General features: G+C 45.0%; 1 protein-coding gene across 2 annotated transcripts in view; it reads left to right on the top strand.

Moving 5' to 3' along the window:
- unc13c (unc-13 homolog C (C. elegans)) overlaps positions 1-21525 on the top strand; it is a 640043-nt gene that overhangs the window by 123160 nt on the left and 495358 nt on the right. For both annotated transcript variants that reach the window (XM_078241487.1, XM_078241486.1), the window contains exon 9: positions 16227-16349. In XM_078241487.1, coding sequence (XP_078097613.1) covers positions 16227-16349 — 123 coding nt within the window. The remainder of the gene's footprint in view (positions 1-16226; positions 16350-21525) is intronic.

The following is a 21525-nucleotide window of genomic DNA, read 5'->3' as shown; positions in this document are numbered from 1 at the left end:
TGAGTCACCTGATGAAGGAGTTGTGCTCTGAGAGCTCGTGATACCAAATAAACATGTTTGTTTAAAACAGGCAGAAGCCTATATATATGCCAAAGAGCAAGACATTTATCAATTTGTGTTAACGTCAATCTCAAAATTGCCGGTTATTTTGGGCAGAAACTGCTGTGCTTGCTTATACAAAACTGTAGATATTGAAAGTCCAAAAAAGACCAGAAAATGCTGCAAATAATCCAGGGTTGTGAATGTAGCCCAGTCCATCACACAAACCAGCCTCCTTTCCATTGACTCCGGAAAAGCAGCCTTGGAAAAGCAGCCAGCATAATCAAAAACCCCATGCACTCCGGACATACTCTCTTCCACCTTCTTCAGTCAGGAATCCCAATCAAAGACTCCAGAACAGCTTCTTCCCTGCTGCCATCAGACTTTTAAATGGACCTACCATATATTAAGCTGATCTTTCTCTACACCCCAGCTGTGAGTATAACACTACATTCTGCACCCTTTCCTTTTCTTCTCGCCCATGTACTCTAGGAGTATGCTTTGTCTGTATGGCGCACAAGAAACAATGCTTTTCTCTGCTTGACAATAATAAATCAAATCAAATACTCAGCAGAGTCTGGCAACATCCATTGAGGGTGAAACAGAGCTAACATTTCGGGTCTGTGAACATTCGATAGAACAAGACCTGAAAGATTAACTTGGTCTCTCTCTCCCAGGTGCTGTGGAACCGACAGAACGTTTCCAGCTTTTTCTGTTTTTAGTAAAACTATGCTGGCATTCCCAGTTCACACCTCGTTGATTTGCACTGAACACAGGAACAATCTCAAGTAAATGACATCTTGTTAATGTGCAGTCATGTGTAATTAAGCTCGTTAAAAAATGTATTTAATTGAAAATGGATCTGTTGAGATTTATGTTTGATTAAACAGTTACAATAAAACACCTTTTCTGTAGCAATTGCACACATTAATTGCAGGACACAAGGTAAAGTGAAAGGCTGGTTATAATTAATTTATATAATGGAGTTCAGTTTGCAATCCTGACTTGAGCCTTGTAGATGGTGGGTTCAATCCCGCCACGGCAGATGGTGAAATTTGAATTCAATTGAAAAAAATCTGGAATTAAGAATCTACGGATGACCATGAAACCATTGTCGATTGCCGGAAAAGCCCATCTGGTTCACTAATGTCCTATAGGGAAGGAAATCTGTTGTCCTTGCCCGACCTGGTCTACATGTGACCCCAACCTGCAGCAATATGATTGACTCTCAATTGCCCTCTGAAATGGCCTAGCAAGCCACTCAGTTTCAAGGGCGACTAGGGATGGGCAATAATTGCTGGCCAGCCAGCGATGCCCATGTCCCACGAATGAATAAAAAAAGGCTTCAGGGAGTCAGCAGGTGAGTTTTGTGGCGAGTAACTCGCCTCTGGACTTCCAAAGGTCTGTCGACCTTCTACAAGGCACAAGTTAGGAGTGTGATAGAATACTCTCCACTTGCCTGGGTGAGTGCAGCTCCAACAACACTCAAGCTGGGCACCATCCAGGACAAAGCAGCCTGCGTGATTGGCACCCCAACCATCATTTTCAACATTTACTCCCTCCAACACCAGCAGAGTGGCAACAGTGTGTACAAGGGGCACTGCAGTAAATATCCAAGTGCCCTCCATCAACAGTATCTTCGAAACCCACCATCTTTACCACCTAGAAGGACAAAGGCAGCAGATGCATGGGAACACCACCACCTCAGATTTGCATCCGAGCCACATTACATTCTGACCTGGGACAATATCATCACTCTTTCACTGTCACTGAGTCACAATCCTGAAACTCCCTTCCTCACGGTGGGTGTACCTACACCACATGCCCTACAGCGGTTTAAGAGGATGAGTCACCACTGCCATCTCAAGGGAAATTAGGGATAGACAATAAATCCTGGCCTAGCCAGTGACCCCCATGCCCTGTGAAAGAATAAAAAAATTCCTTCAAGTGGTGTGTAGTTATAGTTTGCTCTAAACATTGACTGCAATTTAAATAAAGGTATTCACATTGGATGCAATTTTGATCTATGCAATTATTATATAGTACACCTATAATAGCACCACCATGTTATACTGGCCCTCACGCATAGGCGGCAAAACATATTCACATAAATTTCCCTGCTGTAAGTGGTGGGGACAGAATTCTTTTGAAGTTTAGAATTCTCAAGTTATCTTAACAGTACAATGTTCAGATTGATAATTTAACTGCTGCTGTACTGCAAATAGAAATTTATGTAGTGTAAGTCTCAGAAATATTTTTTGTCTGGGCGATGATGCAGCTAATTCAGACTTTTCCACATTGACAGATTGTAAAAGTTTTGGGTTTTTCCATTATTAATTAATCTATTGGCAATTTAAGTTCCCTGAATGAAAAGGTCAAAAGGCTGTTAACATGGGACAAGCCAGGACACTAGGACTGAAATTCTCCGATCTCGTTCGCCCTGCCACCGCTGCCAGTGAGAATAGAGAATTTGGCGTTCAGTCAAAACTCCATTCACAGCAGCGGGCCTGGAGAATCCCAGCTGCGGACGAGATTGTAGAATCCAAGCCTAAAGGGGTTGCACAGTGGCGCAGTGGTTAGCACTGGATTTTAGTAAGGCGTTTGATAAGGTCCCCCATGGTCGGCTTATGATGAAAGTGAGGAGGTGTGGGATAGAGGGAAAGTTGGCCGATTGGATAGGTAACTGGCTGTCTGACCGAAGACAGAGGGTGGTGGTCGATGGAAAATTTTCGGATTGGAGGCAGGTTGCTAGCGGTGTGCCGCAGGGATCAGTGCTTGGTCCTCTGCTCTTTGTGATTTTTATTAATGACTTAGAGGAGGGGGCTGAAGGGTGGATCAGTAAATTTGCTGATGACACCAAGATTGGTGGAGTAGTGGATGAGGTGGAGGGCTGTTGTAGGCTGCAAGGAGACATAGATAGGATGCAAAGCTGGGCTGAAAAATGGCAAATGGAGTTTAACCCTGATAAATGTGAGGTGATTCATTTTGGTCGGACAAATTTAAATGTGGATTACAGGGTCAAAGGTAGGGTTCTGAAGACTGTGGAGGAACAGAGAGATCTTGGGGTCCATATCCACAGATCTCTAAAGGTTGCCAGTCAAGTGGATAGAGCTGTGAAGAAGGCCTATAGTGTGTTAGCTTTTATTAACAGGGGGTTGGAGTTTAAGAGCCGTGGGGTTATGCTGCAACTGTACAGGACCTTGGTGAGACCACATTTGGAATATTGTGTGCAGTTCTGGTCACCTCACTATAGGAAGGATGTGGAAGCGCTGGAAGGAGTGCAGAGGAGATTTACCAGGATGCTGCCTGGTTTGGAGGGTAGGTCATATGAGGAAAGGTTGAGGGAGCTAGGGCTGTTCTCTCTGGAGCGGAGGAGGCTGAGGGGAGACTTAATAGAGGTGTATAAAATGATGAAGGGGATAGATAGAGTGAACGTTCAAAGACTATTTCCTCGGGTGGATGGAGCTATTACAAGGGGGCATAACTATAGGGTTCGTGGTGGGAGATACAGGACGGATATCAGAGGTAGGTTCTTTACGCAGAGAGTGGTTGGGGTGTGGAATGGACTGCCTGCAGTGATAGTGGAGTCAGACACTTTAGAAACATTTAAGCGGTTATTGGATAGGCACATGGAGCACACCAGGATGATAGGGAGTGGGATAGCTTGATCTTGGTTTCAGATGAAGCTCGGCACAACATCGTGGGCCGAAGGGCCTGTTCTGTGCTGTACTGTTCTATGTTCTATGCTGCCTCACAGTGCCATGGACCCGGGTTTGATTCCCGGTTTCAGTCACTGTCTGTATGGAGTTTCCTCCAGGTGCTATAATTCCCCGTGTCTGTGTGGGTTTCCTCCAGGTGCTCTTAATTTCCTCCCACAGTCTGAAAGACTGAGTCCATGATGTCTCGGATCGTGTTTTCGAAATCCTAAAGAGGGAGGGGGACCAACCCCAAGTTGTGGTTCACATAGGCACTCAAGACATAGGTAGGAAAAGGGATGGGGATGTAAGGCAGAAATTCAAGGAGTTAGGGTGGAAGCTTAGGGCTAGAACAAACAGAGTTGTTATCTCTGATTTGATACCCGTGCCACGTGATAGTGAGAAGAGGAATAGGGAGAGAGAGCAGTTGAACACGTGGTTACAGGGATGGTGCAGGAGGGAGGGTTTTAGATACCTGGACAATTGGGGCTCTTTCTGGGGTAGGTGGGACCTCTACAAACAGAATGGTCTGCACCTGAACCAGAGGGGTACCAATATCTTGGGGGGGAAATTTGCTAATGCTCTTTGGGAGGGTTTAAACTAATTCAGCAGGAGGATGGATACCTGAATTGTAGCTCCGGTGTATAAGAGGTTGAGAGTAGTGAGGTCATGGATGAGGTTTCAGGGTCGCACGAGTGTATTGGCAAGCAGGAAGGTGGTTTGAAGTGTGCATACTTCAACGCCAGGAGCATCCGGAATAAGGTGGGTGAGCTTGCAGCATAGGTTGGTACCTGGGATTTTGATGTTGTGGCCATCTCGGAGACATGGATAGAGCAGGGACAGGAATGGTTGTTGCAGGTTCCAGGGTTTAGATGTTTCAGTAAGTGCAGGGAAGGTGGTAAAAGAGGGGGAGGTGTGGCATTGTTAGTCAAGGACAGTATTACATTGGCAGAAAGGACATTTGATGAGGACTCGTCTACTGAGGTAGTTTGGGCTGAGGTTAAAAACAGGAAAGGAGAGGTCACCCTGTTGGGAGTTTTTTTATAGACCTCTGAAAAGTTCCAGAGATTTAGAGGAAAGGATTGCAAAGATGATTCTGGATAGGAGCGAAAGTAACAGGGTAGTTGTTATGGGGGACTTTAACTTTACAAATATTGACTAGAAAAGCTATAGTTCGAGTACATTAGAGGGGTCAGTTTTTGTCCAATGTGTGCAGGAAGGCTTCCTGACACAGTATGTAGATAGACCAACAAGAGGTGAGGCCACATTGGATTTGGTACTGGGTAATGAACCAGGCCAGATGTTAGATTTGGAGGTAGGTGAGCACTTTGGTGATAGTGACCACAATTCGATTACGTTTACCTTAGCAATGGAAAGGGATAGGTATATGCCGAAGGGCAAGAGTTATAGCTGGTAGAAAGGAAATTATGATGCGATTAGGCAAGATTTAGGTGGCATAGGTTGGGGAAGGAAACTGCAGGGGATGGGCACAATTGGAATGAGGAGCTTGTTCAAGGAACAGCTACTACGCATCCTTGATAAATATGTACCTGTCAGGCAGGGAGGAAACAGTCGTGTGAGGGAACCGTGGTTCACTAAAGAGGTTGAATCTCTTGTGAAGAGGAAGAAGGAGACTTATGTTAAGATGAGACGTGAAGACTCCGTTAGGGCGCTTGAGAGTTACAAGTTAGCCAGGAAGGACCTAAAGAAAGAGTTAAGAAGAGCCAGGAGGGGACATGAGAAGTCTTTGGCAGGTAGGATCAAGGAAAACCCTAAAGTTTTCTATAAGTATGTCAGGAGTAAAAGAATGACGAGGGTAAGATTAGGGCCAGTCAAGGACAGTAGTGGGAAGTTGTGCGTGGAGTCTGAAGAGATAAGAGAGGCACTAAATGAATATTTTTCGTCGGAATTCACACAGGAGAGGGACAGTGTTGTCGAGGGGAGTACTGAGATGCAGGCTGTTGGACTGGACGGGATTGAGGTTCATAAGGAGGAGGTGTTAGCAATTCTGGAAAGGGTAAAAATAGATAAGTCCCCTGGGCCGGATGGGATTTATCCTAGGATTCTCTGGGAGGCTAGAGAGGAGATTGCAGAGCCTTTGGCTTTGATCTTTGTGTCGTCATTGTCTACAAGAAAAGTGCCAGAAGACTGGAGGATAGCAAATGTTGTCCCCTTGTTCAAGAAGGGGAGTAGGGACAACCCTGGTAATTATAGACCGGTGAGCCTTACTTCTGTTGTGGGCAAAGTATTGGAAAGGATTATAAGAGATAGGATTTATAATCATCTAGAAAGGAATAATTTGATTAGGGATAGTCAACACGGTTTTGTGAAGGGTAGGTCGTGCCTCACTAACTTATTGAGTTCTTTCAGAAGGTGACCAAAGAGGTGGATGAGGGTAAAGCGGTTGATGTGGTGTATATGGATTTCAGCAAAGTGTTTGATAAGGTTCCCCATGGTAAGCTATTGCAGAAAATACGGACACATGGAATTGAGAGTGATTTAGCGGTTTGGATCAGGAATTGGCTAGCTGTAAGAAAACAGAAGGTGGTAGTTGATGGGAAATATTCATCCTGGAGTTCAGTCACTAGTGGTGTACCGCAAGGATCTGTTTTGGGGCCACTGCTGTTTGTCATTTTTATTAATGACCTGGATGAAGGCGTAGAAGGATGGATTAGTAAATTTGCAGATGACACTAAAGTCGGTGGAGTTGTAGACAGTGTGGAGGGAAGTGGCAGGTTACAGAGGGACATAGATAAGCTGCAGAGCTGGGCTGAGAGGTGGCAAATGGAGTTTAATGCGGAAAAATGTGAGGTGATTCACTTTGGAAGGAGTAACAGGAATACAGAGTACTGGGCTAATGGAAAGATACTTGGTAGTGTGGATGAACAGAGGGATCTGGATGTCCATGTGCATAGATCCCTGAAAGTTGGCACCCAGGTTGATAGGGGTGTTAAGAAGGCATACGGTGTGTTAGCTTTTATTGATAGAGGGATTGAGTTTCAGAGCCATGAGGTCATGCTGCAACTGTACAAAACTCTGGTTCGGCCACACTTGGAGTATTGCATACAGTTCTGGTCGCCGCATTATGGGAAAGATGTGGAAGCGTTGGAAAGGGTGCAGAGGAGATTTACCAGGATGTTGCCTGGTATGGTGGGAAGATCGTATGAGGAAAGGCTGAGGGACTTGAGGTTGTTTTTGTTAGAGAGAAGAAGGTTAAGAGGTGACTTAATAGAGGCATACAAGATGATCAGAGGATTAGATAGGGTTGATAGTGAAAGCCTTTTTCCTCGGATGGTGATGGCTAACATGAGGGGACATAGCTTTAAATTGAGGGGTGAGAGATATAGGACAGATGTTAGAGGTAGGTTCTTTACTCAGAGAGTAGTAAGGGCGTGGAATGCCCTGCCTGCAGCAGTAGTGGACTCGTCAACATTAAGAGCATTCAAATGGTTATTGGATAAACATATGGATGATATTGGAATAGTGTAGATTAGAGGGGCTTTAGATTGGTTTCACTGGTCGGCGCGACATCGAGGGCCGAAGGGCCTGTACTGCGCTGTAATGTTCTATGTTCTATGCTGGTTAGATGCATTGACTGGAACAGGCACCGGAGTGTGGCGACTAGGAGAATTTCACAGTAACTTCATGGCAGTATTAACGTAAGCCTTACTTGTGACAAATAAATAAATAATTTTTTTCTGTTGTTGAAATTTGTCCACATGTTGCTGTTTTTTTGCCTTGAACATAGAGGCCTGGGATATCTACTCTTGTAGATTTATGAAACACCTTTGACAGGGCAGAATGTCTCTGTGGTAAGAATGCTCCAGCTGATCCCTGGGATGTGAACAATTTGCATCTATAGACCGGGTTTCTGGACTAGTTTGGTACGTTCACATGGAAGGAGCCAGACAGTGGTTACAGAACACAGAAGCATTATGTGGCTGGTGTCGTGTTCAACTCTTGTGTGTTTTAATACGTGAGGCTTGTTTGCCATCAATGCTTATTCTGTTTGATTGGTTAAGCCTGGGTGTGGACCCAGAAACACAAACTAACTGTAGAAAGAGCTGGAAGCTTGAGCTGAACCATGGAGCAGGCATTTTAAAGCATTGTGGATAAAATCTGTTACACACAGAGAAACTAGCGTCAATTCTGCACAGCCGTGGCATATAAAATATACAACAGCTGATAACCCTATTTAATAGAATCTCTACGGTACAGATGGAGGCCATTTGCCCCATCAAGCCTGAACCGACAACAATCCAACCCAGGCCCCATTCCTGTAACCCCACGTATCTACCCTAGTCCCCCTGATGCTAAGGGACAATTTAGCACGGCCAATCAACCTAACTTGCACATCACTGAACTGTGGGATGAAACTGGAGCACCCGGAGGAAACCCATGCAGACACGGAGAACGTGCAAACTCCACACAGGCAGTCACCTGAGGGCCGGAATTGAACCCGGTTTCCTAACACTGTGAGGCAGCAATGCTAACCATTGTGCCACTCCTTCTGTCTGTTAAACCTTTGGGGAATTTCTTTTAAGCAAATGCCTTCTGTATGCAATTGTGACTCCGACTGATCCTTTCAAATTTGAATAACCGCTCTGCTGTTGGCAGCAACAGTGGATGTTTGGAACAGATACATTTCTCTTGCTCTGTGTTGCTATGGAGGAAATCTTGTGGCCTAGTAGGTAACAGTTCTTCCTCTGAGCCAGAAGCTCCAGGTTGTAGTCCTACCTCGGGACTTGTTAGCCATGGAAGGAGCATTCATGATGCGGTTGAAGCATGTCGATGAGCAGCCTGCGGATCCTTCCAGCACTTCCTCACTCTTCCCCAAAGGAAACAAAGGGCACATGAAGATATGGAACACACAAACAATGTCACTACAACTCAGATGATGGAAAATACTTTAGATGGTGTGTTTCCCACGTTACAACATGCTTACCTGTCCATGTTTTCTAGACTATGTGGCTAATGGAAGGAAATTTACGCAAATGTCAATGCAGACTTGGTTTTGGTAAAAGGAAGTCCTCAATCTCTTTCCTGTCTGTAAATTTTTTTTGGGAGGGGTGCACAGTGTGCTCAACCTTCAAATCCGTGAATCTGAACTTGCTCAATATTAATTTGTTCTTTTGAGACTTTAACCATTCATGCATTAGGGGACAACCTAGTGATGTAACACAGGAAATGTTTATTAAGCACCTAAAGTAATGCTTAGTGGAATGAGGCATCGGCTTTACAGGTTCAACATTGTTCTTTTTCTTTCCAATTTAGCTGAAATTTTTACCGCTTCGCTCGTCCCAGAATTGGGGCGAGCAAGGCTCGCAGAACGGAATTCTCCGTTGGCCTCGGGCGGGATTTTACGAGCCTCGCCAGAGCGAGGTCGTAAAATACCAGCCTCTCTCTCTCTCTCTCCCTCTCGTTCTCTCCCTCTCGTTCTCTCCCTCTCTCGTTCTCTTTCTTTCGTTCTTTCTCTCTTTCGTTCTTTCTCTCTTTCGTTCTTTCTCTCTTTCGTTCTTTCTCTCTCTCGTTCTCTCTCTCTCTCTCGTTCTCTCTCTCGCTCTCGTTCTCTCTCTCTCTCTCTCGTTCTCTCTCTCTCATTCTCTCTCTCTCTCGTTCTCTCTTTCGTTCTCTCTCTCTCACTTGTTCTCTTTCTCTCTCGTTCTCTTTCCCTCTCGTTCTCTTTCCCTCTCGTTCTCTTTCCCTCTCGTTCTCTTTCCCTCTCGTTCTCTTTCCCTCTCGTTCTCTCTCCCTCTCGTTCTCTCCCCCTCTCGTTCTCTCCCCCTCTCGTTCTCTCCCCCTCTCGTTCTCTTTCCCTCTCGTTCTCTTTCCCTCTCGTTCTCTCTCCCTCTCGTTCTCTCCCCCTCTCGTTCTCTCCCCCTCTCATTCTCTCCCCCTCTCATTCTCTCTCCCTCTCGTTCTCTCTCCCTCTCGTTCTCTCTCCCTCTCGTTCTCCCTCCCTCTGGTTCTCCCTCCCTCTGGTTCTCTCTCCCTCTGGTTCTCTCTCCCTCTGGTTCTCTCTCCCTCTGGTTCTCTCTCCCTCTCGTTCTCTCTCTCTCTCGTCCTCTCTCGTCCTCTCTCGTCCTCTTTCGTTCTCTCTCTCTCGTTCTCTCTCCCTCTCGTTCTCTCTCCCTCTCGTTCTCTCTCTCTCTCGTTCTCTCCCTCTCTCTCGTTCTCTCTCTCTCTCTCGTTCTCTCTCTCTCTCGTCCTATCTCTCTCTCGTCCAATCTCTCTCTCGTCCTCTCTCGTCCTCTCTCGTCCTCTCTCGTCCTCTCTCGTCCTCTCTCGTCCTCTCTCGTCCTCTCTCGTCCTCTCTCGTCCTCTCTCGTTCTCTCTCGTTCTCTCTCTCGTCCTCTCTCTCGTCCTCTCTCTCTCTCTCGTCCTCTCTCTCTCTCGTCCTCTCTCTCTCTCGTCCTCTCTCTCGTTCTCTCTCCCTCTTGTTCTCTCCCTCTCGTTCTCTCTCTCTCTCGTTTTCTCTCTCTCTCTCTCGTTCTCTCTCTCTCTCGTCCTCTCTCTCTCTCGTCCTCTCTCTCTCGTCCTCTCTCTCTCTCGTCCTCTCTCTCTCGTCCTATCTCTCTCTCGTCCTATCTCTCTCTCGTCCTATCTCTCTCTCGTCCTATCTCTCTCTCGTCCTATCTCTCTCTCGTCCTATCTCTCTCTCGTCCTCTCTCTCTCTCGTCCTCTCTCTCTCTCCTCCTCTCTCTCTCCTCCTCTCTCTCTCTCGTCCTCTCTCTCTCGGCCTCTCTCCCGTTCTCTCTCCCTCTCGTACTCTCCCTCTCGTTCTCTCCCTTTCCCTCTCGTTCTCTCTCTCTCTCTCGTTCTCTCTCTCTCTCTCGTTCTCTCTCTCTCTCTCGTCCTCTCTCTCTCTCGTCCTCTCTCTCTCTCGTCCTCTCTCTCTCTCGTCCTCTCTCTCTCTCGTCCTCTCTCTCTCTCGTCCTCTCTCTCTCTCTTCCTCTCTCTCTCTCGTCCTCTCTCTCTCTCGTCCTCTCTCTCTCGTCCTATCTCTCTTTCGTCCTATCTCTCTCTCTCATCCTATCTCTCTCTCTCGTCCTATCTCTCTCTCGTCCTCTCTCTCTCTCGTCCTCTCTCTCTCTCGTCCTCTCTCTCTCTCGTCCTCTCTCTCTCTCGTCCTCTCTCTCGTCCTATCTCTCTCTCGTCCTCTCTCTCTCTCGTCCTCTCTCTCTCTCGTCCTCTCTCTCTCTTGTCCTATCTCTCTCTCTCGTTCTCTCTCTCTCTCGTTCTTTCAGTTCTGTGAGTTGCTCCATCCGGCTGGAGTGCAGTCTCTGGTCTCCAGTTTGAAACACAGAGCATGCTGGCAGCTGGAAGGTGGTTCTTTGCAACACTTTCCAAGTTACAACCCATGTGCATGATGTCCGTGTTTTGAATTCTGGCTTTAGGCAGCACGTGGTCAGTCCCTGATTGGTTTAGGTAGTTCATGATCAGTTTCTGACTGGTTTCTCAAGATTGATGTTATTTCCTGTTGTCTCTCGATTGGTCCTCTGTTGTGGCAATTACTTTGGAACCATTCACCCCATTATAGCTTTGTTCTGTTATTTTCTTAAATTTTATGACTTTTACTGAGATGATGGGGCCATAGGGTAATTTCAGTGTCCACTTTTTCGAGAAAAAAGACGATGTGACATCGAGCTCTAATGGTTAACATTTGGGCACATTGTCCCAAAAGTCTAATGGATGCATAAGTATCAGTCCTGTAAAACGCTAATTATGGAAGGTCAATATGTGCAACTTTGCTATTATATGTTTTGTAGTATTTGCCTGTGCTTGGTACAAGTTAATTTAAAATAGTAGAACAGTACAGCATAGCCTTACAGAAATTACAAGATTACAGAAATTACTCAAAGGGCGGGATTTTCCGGCTGTGCCCGCCCCAAAGCCGGAAAATCCCGCCTGAGATCAACGGACCTTTGCATGGTCCGTCCTCCCCGCCCGCTGTGATTCCCGTGGTGGGTGGCGAGAGGGAAAATGCCCCCCAAAGTCTGTATAGAATACATATAAATCTGATGCAAAAAGATTATTGGTGTGTTAGTGTTAAAATAAAATTACAGCCTGTTCATGGGGAATGAAGGTCACAAGAACTACATAGCTACAAAAACTGATTATACAACTTACTATAAGTCGAGAGTTTAGACTTACAGATGGTTATACGTTGTCAAGGAAATTGACTTTTCTTTGACAATGCGACAAGATAAATGGACTGAACTAATTCTCAGGAAACAGGACTAACTGTTTAGAACCTTACAGCTGTTTTACTTCATCCTGAATCTTAGGGAATACACACTGATGTGTTTTACTTGCTAGGGAGTATGTTGGTGCCAGACTAGGACTGCTCAACTTGACGTGTTTGCAGCACTGGCTTGGAGCCACATGGTATTTCTCATTTGTCAAGTGTGGATGTGGCTGCTAACAAAGAACTAGTCATGTGATGTACTCATGTCCTGCATTGACTATAATTAAGCAGCATATCATATTGGGTTAATTAATTAATATACTTAACCATTATAACCATTAAAGTAAAGCTTATTTATTAGTCACCAGGAGGCTTACATTCACACCGCAATGAAGTTACTGTGAAAATCCCCCAGTCGCCACACTCCGGCGCCTGTTCGGGTACACTGAGGGAGAATTTAGCATGGCCAATGCACCTAACCAGCACATCTTTGGACAGTGGGAGGAAACTGGAGCACCCAGAGGAAACCCACACAGGGAGAATGTGCAGACTCCACACAGACAGTGACCCAAGCCGGGAATCAAACCTGGGTCCCTGGTGCTGTGAGGCAGCAGTGCTAACTGCTGTGCCACTGCGCTGCCCATTATACATAACTGAAACTAATTGTAAATAATTATTGAACCTAAGCTTTTCTGTATGTCAATGCCTCCCTTACTTACATTTTAGTAACTTTTAAAAAGGATTTGTTTTAGAACCATAGAAAATTACAGCACAGGAACAGGCCTTTTGGCCCTTCTTGTCTGTGCCGAACCATTTTATGCCTAGTCCCACTGACCTGCACTTGGACCATATCCCTCCATACCCCTCTCATCCATGAACCCATCCAAGTTTTTCTTAAATGTGAAAAGTGACCCCGCTTTTATCACTTTATCCGGCAGCTCATTCCACACTCCCACCACTCTCTGCGTGAAGAAGCCCCCCCTAATATTCCCTTTAAACTTTTCTCCTTTCACCCTTAACCCATGCTCTCTCGTTTTTTTCTCCCCTAGCCTCAGTGGAAAAAGCCTGCTTGCATTCACTCTATCTATACCCATCAAAATCTTATACACCTCTATCAAATCTCCCCTCATTCTTCTATGCTCCAGGGAATAAAATCCCAACCTATTCAATCTCTCTCTGTAACTCAGCTTCTCAAGTCCCAGTGGCAGGTGGAGTCACTCCATCCTAATTAAGCCTGTAGCTGGCCGGTGGAGTCATGGACGACCTTCCGACCCAACTGCAAATTGAGACCCTTGATTAGGTAATTAATGGGTGGACAGTGGAGGCTCACCGTGCAGAGGGCATGACAAGCAGACCTGTGCAGTATTGCTTGCTGGCACCCGGTGGGAAGGTCCCTTCAAAAACACTTGCTGCCTGATTGAGAGACCTGATATCAGGAAATGGGAGACACAGAAATCAATGTGCATGTTAGCTGCATTGGCCATGCTAAATTGCCCCTTAGCATCCCAAGCTGTGAAGGTTAGATGGGATTAGCCATGGTAAATGTGTAGGGTTACAGGGAAAAGGCGGGGGAGAGGGCCTGGGTAAGATACTCTGTTAGAGAGTCGGTGCAGACTCGATGGGCCAAATGGCCTCTTCTGCACTGTAGGAATTCTATGATTGTATGAAAGCCACCCACTGGCCTTGCTGCCAATGTCTCTCACTCCATTCCCCCCTCTTTTCAACACGCACATGTGACTTGGGATCTAGGGACAATACGAGGTCTCTGACAGGTGTTGTATTGGCAGCAGCCACCACCATTGGCTCTGCCATCCAATAGAACTGCTGACCTTTGATTGGCTCACCCTCTGCCTCCGGGCTCCTTGACCTGGGGAGGGTCCGCCAGTTAGGTGCCCGAGTGGCACTTAATTCAATAGGCCATTCCCTAAAAGAGAATGTGAGGCTCTTATCAACACTCTGGTTAGTGGCTAAGATCCTTGTTGCCTCCATTAAATACTGCCCTAAATCTCTCTGTCTACACTTCCCGTTGCCTCGGAAAAGCAGCCAGCGTAATCAAGGACCCCACGTACCCCGGACATTCTCTTTTCCATCTTCTTCCGTCAGGAAAAAGATACAAAAGTCTGAGGCCATGTACCAACCGACTCAAGGACAGCTTCTTCCCTGCTGCCATCAGACTTTTCAATGGACCGACCATACATTAAGCTGATCTTTCTCTACACCCTAGCTGTGACTGTAACACTACATCTTGCAACCTCTTCTTTCCTTCTCCCCAATGTACTCTATGAACGGTGTGCTTTATCTGTATAGCGTGCAAGAAACAATACTTTTCACTGCATCCCAATATATGTGAAAATACTAAATCAATTCAAATCAAATCTCCATTTAAAGTTGTTCTGCTTCAAATTTGCCAGACTAAAATTGGTATGCTGCACTAAAGGACATGGAAATATATGATTATGTAAATAGATTAGAAAGAAATGAAATTCTTTGGATATCTAAATGTAAAATGAAGTCTTTCAGTTGTGTTTTAGCTTTTTGTTACTCGACATTTAAGCAATTTGTGTGTAGATATTGAAGGGAATGTTGGAGTTGGAAAGGGCATAGGAAATAATATTAAACTCCAAGCTTTTACTTTTTCATGTAACTATTATAATTTGATAGTAGAAAGTAAAATGGTGAAGACAATTTTATGCTGTGGGCAGAAGAACTTAACTCAATTTGAAAAGAAAATTCGAATCACTTCAGTTCAAACTGTCAGTTGCTGTTGTTGTCTGCGCTTAATACCCCAGGGTAAGAAGTGTGCTAAAGTTTGCATGCTTCAGAAGAAACCATCACCTGTAAGGAAACGGCAGCATTTTTAAAATCCACAGCCAGCCAAAAATGATGTCAAAAAGAGGAAAGAAACATAGAAGCGGGGGGAGGCCATTCGGCCCTTCAAGCCTATGCCACCATTCATTTTAATCATGGCTGATTATCAAAATCAATATCCTGATCCCACCCCCTCCCCCAACCCCACCATATCCCTTGCTCCCTTTAGCCCCAAGAACTATATCTAATTTCTTTTTGAAATCACACAATGTTTCGACTGCGACTACACATTCACCACTCTCTAGGTGAAGAAATTTCTCCTCACCTCAGTCCTAAAAGGTTTACCCCTTATTCTCAAACTATGACCCCTAGTTCTGGACTCTGCCACCATCAAGAACATTCTTTCTGAATCTACCCTGTCTAATCATGTTAGAATTTTATAAGTTTCTATGAGATCCCCTCTCACTCTTCTAAACTCCAATAAATATCCTAACTGACTTAATCTCTCCTCATATGACAGATCTGTCATCCTAGGAATCAGCCTGGTAAACCTTTGCTGCACTCCCTCTATAGCAAGGACATCCTTCCTCAGATAACGACACCAGAACTGCACACAATACTCCAGGTGTGGCCTCACCAACGCCCTATACAATTGCAGAAAACATTCCTGTCCCTATACTCAAATCTTCTTGCTCTGAAGGATAGTAGAGTCGAAGCAAATTTTCACAGTTAACCTGAAGTGACAGCTTAATGAATGTGATTGAACATTCAAGCATCCTGGGAAAATGAAGCCAAATCTGATGTAAAAGTGTGACGCTGCATTCTTTGGAATCAACCAAGTTTTGCCGTCAGAGGAAAAGCATTATTGCAAAAACGTAAACTAGTAATGGTTGGTAAATGACTGACAATGAACTTGGATTATGCATGACCATCAGTTTGCATCAGGATTTATTGCTGGAACAATCATAGAATTCCTACAGTGCAGAAGGAGGCCATTCAGCCCATCGAGCCTGCACCGACAACAATCCCATCCAGGCCCTTTTCCCCGTAACCCCAGGTCTTTATCCTGCTAATCCACCTGACATTAAGGGGCAATTTAACATGGCCTACTTGCACATCTTTGGACTGTGGGAAGAAGCCAGAGGAAACCCACGCAGACATGGGAAGAACGTGCAAACTTCACAAAGACAATCACCCAAGGCCGGAATTGAACCCGAGTCCCTGACGCTGTGAGGCAGCAGTGCCACCGTGCCGCCCTGCACTTAGACAAGGGGATTTAGACAATCATAGTCTAAATCACTTTGTCAACCAGTCCCTTAATCGCTGTCCTCTTTGCCAAAGATTATTAACTTAAACTTGTTTTAAACAAAGAGCTATGACAATTCCTCGCAGTATTCCCTATGTTAACTAGTTCTATTTTAGTGGATGTCCAGCTCTGATATTTTAATGTATTTGGCTTGTGTACTATTATATTGATCTGATATTTTTATTCACAGAAAGCATGATGGCAAAGACTCTTTTGACAGCAAAAGTGATTCAGAATCATTCTCAAGTCGCAGCCAATTATCTAGTCAACAGCATTCACTAGAAAGTAAAGCTTCATCAGAATTAATTAATAGGTGAGTTGGCTTAACTTTTTTTACATATTTAAAGTATTATTTTTATGTGTGCATTGTAATGCAACATAAGCATTAAGTGGTTGGATTTTGTGGTCAATGGCAAAGCAATGTGTTTAATTTAATTTGGCACCAACCATTGGGGATCTCTTGGGTCCAGCAACCGAAATGCCATCATGCAGGCTAAGCAGCCAATCCCATTGAAGTATTCTCACAGGCAGCATCCCGGAAAGTAGCAAACAGGTTTTTATCATTTACTTTTCATAATGTGACAGAAAGTAAGATAATGGGGGCGATCTTACCATTCTGTGCCACTGGCCGATGGGCAGGGCGAGCCGGTAAGATCGCTTGAGAGCCGAGGAATCAGTTTCACGCCCGATTTCTCACCTATCGTGATTTTACCGGCACCGGATATCCAGTGAGGTCAGCCTGGAATCTTCATGACTTGTCTTCCTCTGCCTAATGCCCTATACATGCCGGTCTCCGGGAAAAGGAAAAGGGGGGAAAACTGTCAGAGGTTGCGAACTTGATAGATTGATGGCAGGCTAGAATGGGGGAAAGCAAAAACAATTTCTACTACTGTTACCAGTTAGAAAATTACATTTATGTCAGCAATAGTAGAATTCCATTCATTCCAGATGGAAAATCTTCTATCCGGTGTGTGCGTTTTAAAAATCCATATTCTGAGTTGATGTACAATGTTCTTCCAACGCATGTGAGCGTCGCTGATAAGGCCAGCATTTGTTGCACATCCCGATTTGCCCTTGAACTGAGTGGCAAGCTAGGCCATTTCAGAGGGCAGTTAAGAGTCAACCACATTACTGTGGGTCTTACATGCTGTGGGAGTTAATTGCGGGGGGAGGTTACCTACCTTAGGTTACCTTAGCGAGGTAAAGATGGCAGATTTCCTTCCCTAAAGGACATTAATGAACCAGATGGGTTTTTTTACAACAATCATCAGACTGTTAATTTCAGATTTTTATTGAATTCACCACCACCTAACGTGCCAGGATTTGAACCCAAGTCTCCGGGAGATTACCCTGGATCTCTGGCTTACCAGTACAGTGACAATATCACTGTGCCACCATCTCCCCGTCAATCGCATGAGATGAAATTTAGAAAATGACAGTTACACTTTCTGAGGTACCATTCTCTGGAGAATAATTGTTCTGGTCATAATCAATACAGGAAAAGTCTTTATAAAACTTTTCTGGTATGTATGAAGTTCTTGTTCCAGACACTCGCACCCTTGCAGTAATTAATTGAACCATTTGACTGTTTTCAATGTAAAGTATTTGCTGGAGCAGTGCATTGTCTAAGTGCCGTCTTGCTGATGCATTTGGGAGAAATGATTATGAGAGAGTGAAAACTTTTATATGAACTCTGTTTTGTTAATTATCCTTCCGTTTTTCCTTCTGTATGTAAGTGTTTCAGACTTGACCTGCAGTCATTATAATGGGTTTGAAATTTTTATTGTATAATGATGATATAAAGTATTAGCTATGCCTAGAGTCAGAGCTTGAGTGTGATGAAGTGTAAGTACTTGCATATGTGTGTGGTTCGTAGAATCCTACAGCGCAGAAGGAGGCTATTCGGCCCATCGAGCCTGCACTGACAACACTCCCACCCAGGCTCTATCCCCGCAACCCCATGCATTTACCCTGCTAATCCCCCTGACACTAAGGCGCAGGTTAGCATGGCCAATCCACCTAACCCGCACATCTTTGGAGTGTGGGAGGAATCCGGAACAGACGGAGGAATTCCACGCAGACATAGGGAGAACGCGCAAACTCCACACAGACAGTGACCTGAGGCCGGAATTGAACCCGGGTCACTGGCGCTGTGCAGCAGCAGTGCTAACCACTGTGCCACCGTGCCGCCCCTACCACTGTTCCACCCCTTAAAAGTACTAGACGCAATTGCAGATTTCTTGTTATAAGTGAGGACAATTATGTTATTCTTTATCTTTCTTTTTCATTCATGGGGATATGAGTGATATGGGCAAGGCCAGCACTTGTTGCCTTGTCTCATTTCCCTTGTGAATGCAGTGATAAGCCACCGCCTTGACTAGTTGCAGTCCATGAGTGTGACACAAGGCTGTTGGAGTTCTAGGTTTTTGACCCACTGACAGTGAAGGAATGATGAACTTCAAAGTCAGGGTGGTATATGTCTTGGAAGGGAACTTGCAGGGAGTGGTGTTTCCATGTGTCTCCTGCCCTTGAACTTCTAGGTGATGGAAGTTGCATGTTTAGAAGGTGCTCTTAAAGGAGCCTTGGCAAGTCACTGCAGTGCATCTTGTAGCTGGTGCACACTGCTGACAGAGTGTATTGATGGTGAAGGGACTGAATATTGAATTGGTTGAATAGACTGTCAATTAAGCAGACAGCTTTTGTCCTTGATGATGTTGAACTTCTTGAGTGCTTTTGGAGCTGAACCCATCCAGACATGTGGCGAGCACTCTGTCGCACCCCTTGTGCCTTGTGGATGGAGAACAGGCTTTGGAGAGTCAGGACGTGAGTTGCTCACCACAGAATTCCCAGTTTCAGATCTACTCTTGTAGCTCCAATATTTATATGGCTGGTCCAGTTACATTTCGTGTCAAAGGTAATCCACAGGATATTGATAAATCATAGAATCCCTATGCAGAAGGAGGCCATTCAAACCCATTAAATTCAAAATCGGCGAAGGCTTGGTGGGCCAAAGGGCCTGTTCCTATGCTGTATTGTTCTTTGTTCATACTCAGTAAAATGCTATCATAATGTCAAGGCAGTAACTCTCACCTCATCTCTTGAATTCAGCTCTTTGGTCTGTTTGGACCAAGGCTGTAATGAGGTCTGGAGTCGAGTGGCTCTGGTGCCGAAACTGAGCATCGGTGAGTAGGCTATTGCTGAGCAACTGCCACTTGATCACATTGTTGTCAGCACCTTTGAATCCCTATCTCTATGCAGAAGGCCATTCGGCCCATTGAGTCTGCACTGACAACAATTCCACCCAGGCCCTATCGCTGTCACCCACATATTTACCTCACTAATCCCTCTATCCTACGCATCCTGGGGCATTAAGGGGCAATTTAGCATGGCCAATCAAACTAACCCGCATAACTTTTGATGTTCAGCAGAATTATCATTGCTGAATCCCCTGTTATCAAAGATAGAGGGAGATTCGGCAATGATAATGCAGCTGAGATCAAGAGAAGATGATTAGATTCTTTTTTGTTGCATCTCACCATTGCCTGGCACTTGAATGTTCCTTGTCACTTATCAGTCCAAGCCTGAATGTTGTCCAGATCTCATTGTATGGTGGCTTCAGTATCTGAGGAGGTTCTGAAAATGGTACTGAATACTGTGCAATCATCAGTGAGTATCCTCACTTCTGACCTTATGATGGTGCGAAGGCCATTGATGCAGCAACTGAAGATATTTGGCCTTTGAACACTATCCAGAGGAACTACTGCAAAGATGTTCTGGGGTGAGCTGACTAGTCTCCAACAACCACTACCATATCCCTTTGTGATAGGTGTGATCCCAACCAGCGGAGGGTTTTTCCCGATTCCTGTTGACTGAGATTTTACTGAAGTTCCTCGATGCCAAGAAGGTTTACCAGGATATTACCTGCTCTGGAGGGTTTTAGGTCTGGGGAGAGGTTGCATAAACTCGGATTGTTTTCACTGGAAAGACGGAGGCTGAGGAGCGACCTGATAGAGGTGTACAAAATCATGAGAGGCATGGATAGGTCGGATAATCAGAGGCTTTTTCCCAGGGTGGAAAGGTCAACTACAAGAGGGCACTGGTTCAAGGTGAGAGGGGGGGAAGTTTAGGGGAGACATGCAGGGAAAGTTTTTCACCCAGAGGGTGGTGGGCGTCTGGAACACACTGCCAGTGGAGGTGGTTGAAGCAGGCTCATTAGCAATGTTCAAGATGTATCTTGATAGATACATGATTGGGAGGTGAACCTTTAGAAACCGCGTATGGGTAATAAGTAGTGGGTCTAAATAAGGATTCAAAATCGGCGAAGGCTTGGTGGGCCAAAGGGCCTGTTCCCATGCTGTATTGTTCTTGTTCATACTCAATAAAATGCTATCATAATGTCAAGGCAGTAACTCTCACCTCACCTCTTGAATTCAGCTCTTTGGTCTGTTTGGACCAAGGCTGTAATAAGGTCTGGAGTCGAGTGGCTCTGGTGCCTAAATGGAGCATTGGTGAGTAGGTTATTGCTGAGCAAGTGCCACTTGATCACATTGTTGTCGGCACCTTCCATCACTTAGCTTGAAGATTAAGAGTAGACTGATGGGGTTTTAACTGGCTGGTTTGGATTTATCCTGATATTTGTGGCCAGGACATAGCTGGGAAATTTTCCACACTATCTGGTAGATGCCAGTGCTGCAGCTGCTGCCATATACGTTTGCAAATTGACTCAGAGCCTGACATTTACAAGTGTTTGGCAATCGGTAGCAATTAAACTTTAACTGACTGTCAGTGTCAGCTATTTACAGCAGCTCTGATTGAAAGAGCACTCTCACTTCAGAGTCTGAAGGTTGTGGGTTCAAGTCCCACTCCAAGGACTTGATTACATACGCCAAGCTGATACTCCTATGCAGTACTGAGAGAGCACTGACAATTTTGAAGCAGTGTCTTTCAGATGAGACATTAAAACAACTCATCTGCCCCCTTAGGAAGGTGCAAGATCTCCTTTATTAACACCGAAGAAGAGCAAGGTATCCTGACCAGTGTTTCTCTTCCAACTAGCATCACCTAGTACAAATAGCTCATTATTAATTGCCAATGGAGTTAATTGGATCCTGCAGTATGTAATTCGTGTCTCCTACATTATTATAGTGATTCAAAAGTACTTAATTGACTCCAAAGGCTATACTGATAGTTAGAGACAAAGAGGGAATATGGATGAGGGTTGTGTGGAATTTACTTGTCTGGAGACAATACACATCTTTTTAGCCTGTCTCGATGCTCTCTCCACTCACATTGTTTTGTTTCTTAAAGACTTGATTAGTTGTAAGTATTCGCATTCCAACCATTATTCATGTAAATTGAGTCTGTATCTTTATATGCTCTGTTTGTGAACAGAATTCCCACTCACCTGAAGAAGGGGCTTGCAGCTCCGAAAGCTTGTGTGGCTTTTGCTACCAAATAAACCTGTTGGACTTTAACCTGGTGTTGTTAAA

This window comes from Mustelus asterias, chromosome 24 (genome assembly GCF_964213995.1).
Source record: "Mustelus asterias chromosome 24, sMusAst1.hap1.1, whole genome shotgun sequence".
Taxonomy (NCBI): domain Eukaryota; kingdom Metazoa; phylum Chordata; class Chondrichthyes; order Carcharhiniformes; family Triakidae; genus Mustelus; species Mustelus asterias.
The sequence above is the reverse complement of the archived record's forward strand: the minus strand, read 5'-3'. Positions and strand labels throughout refer to the sequence as shown.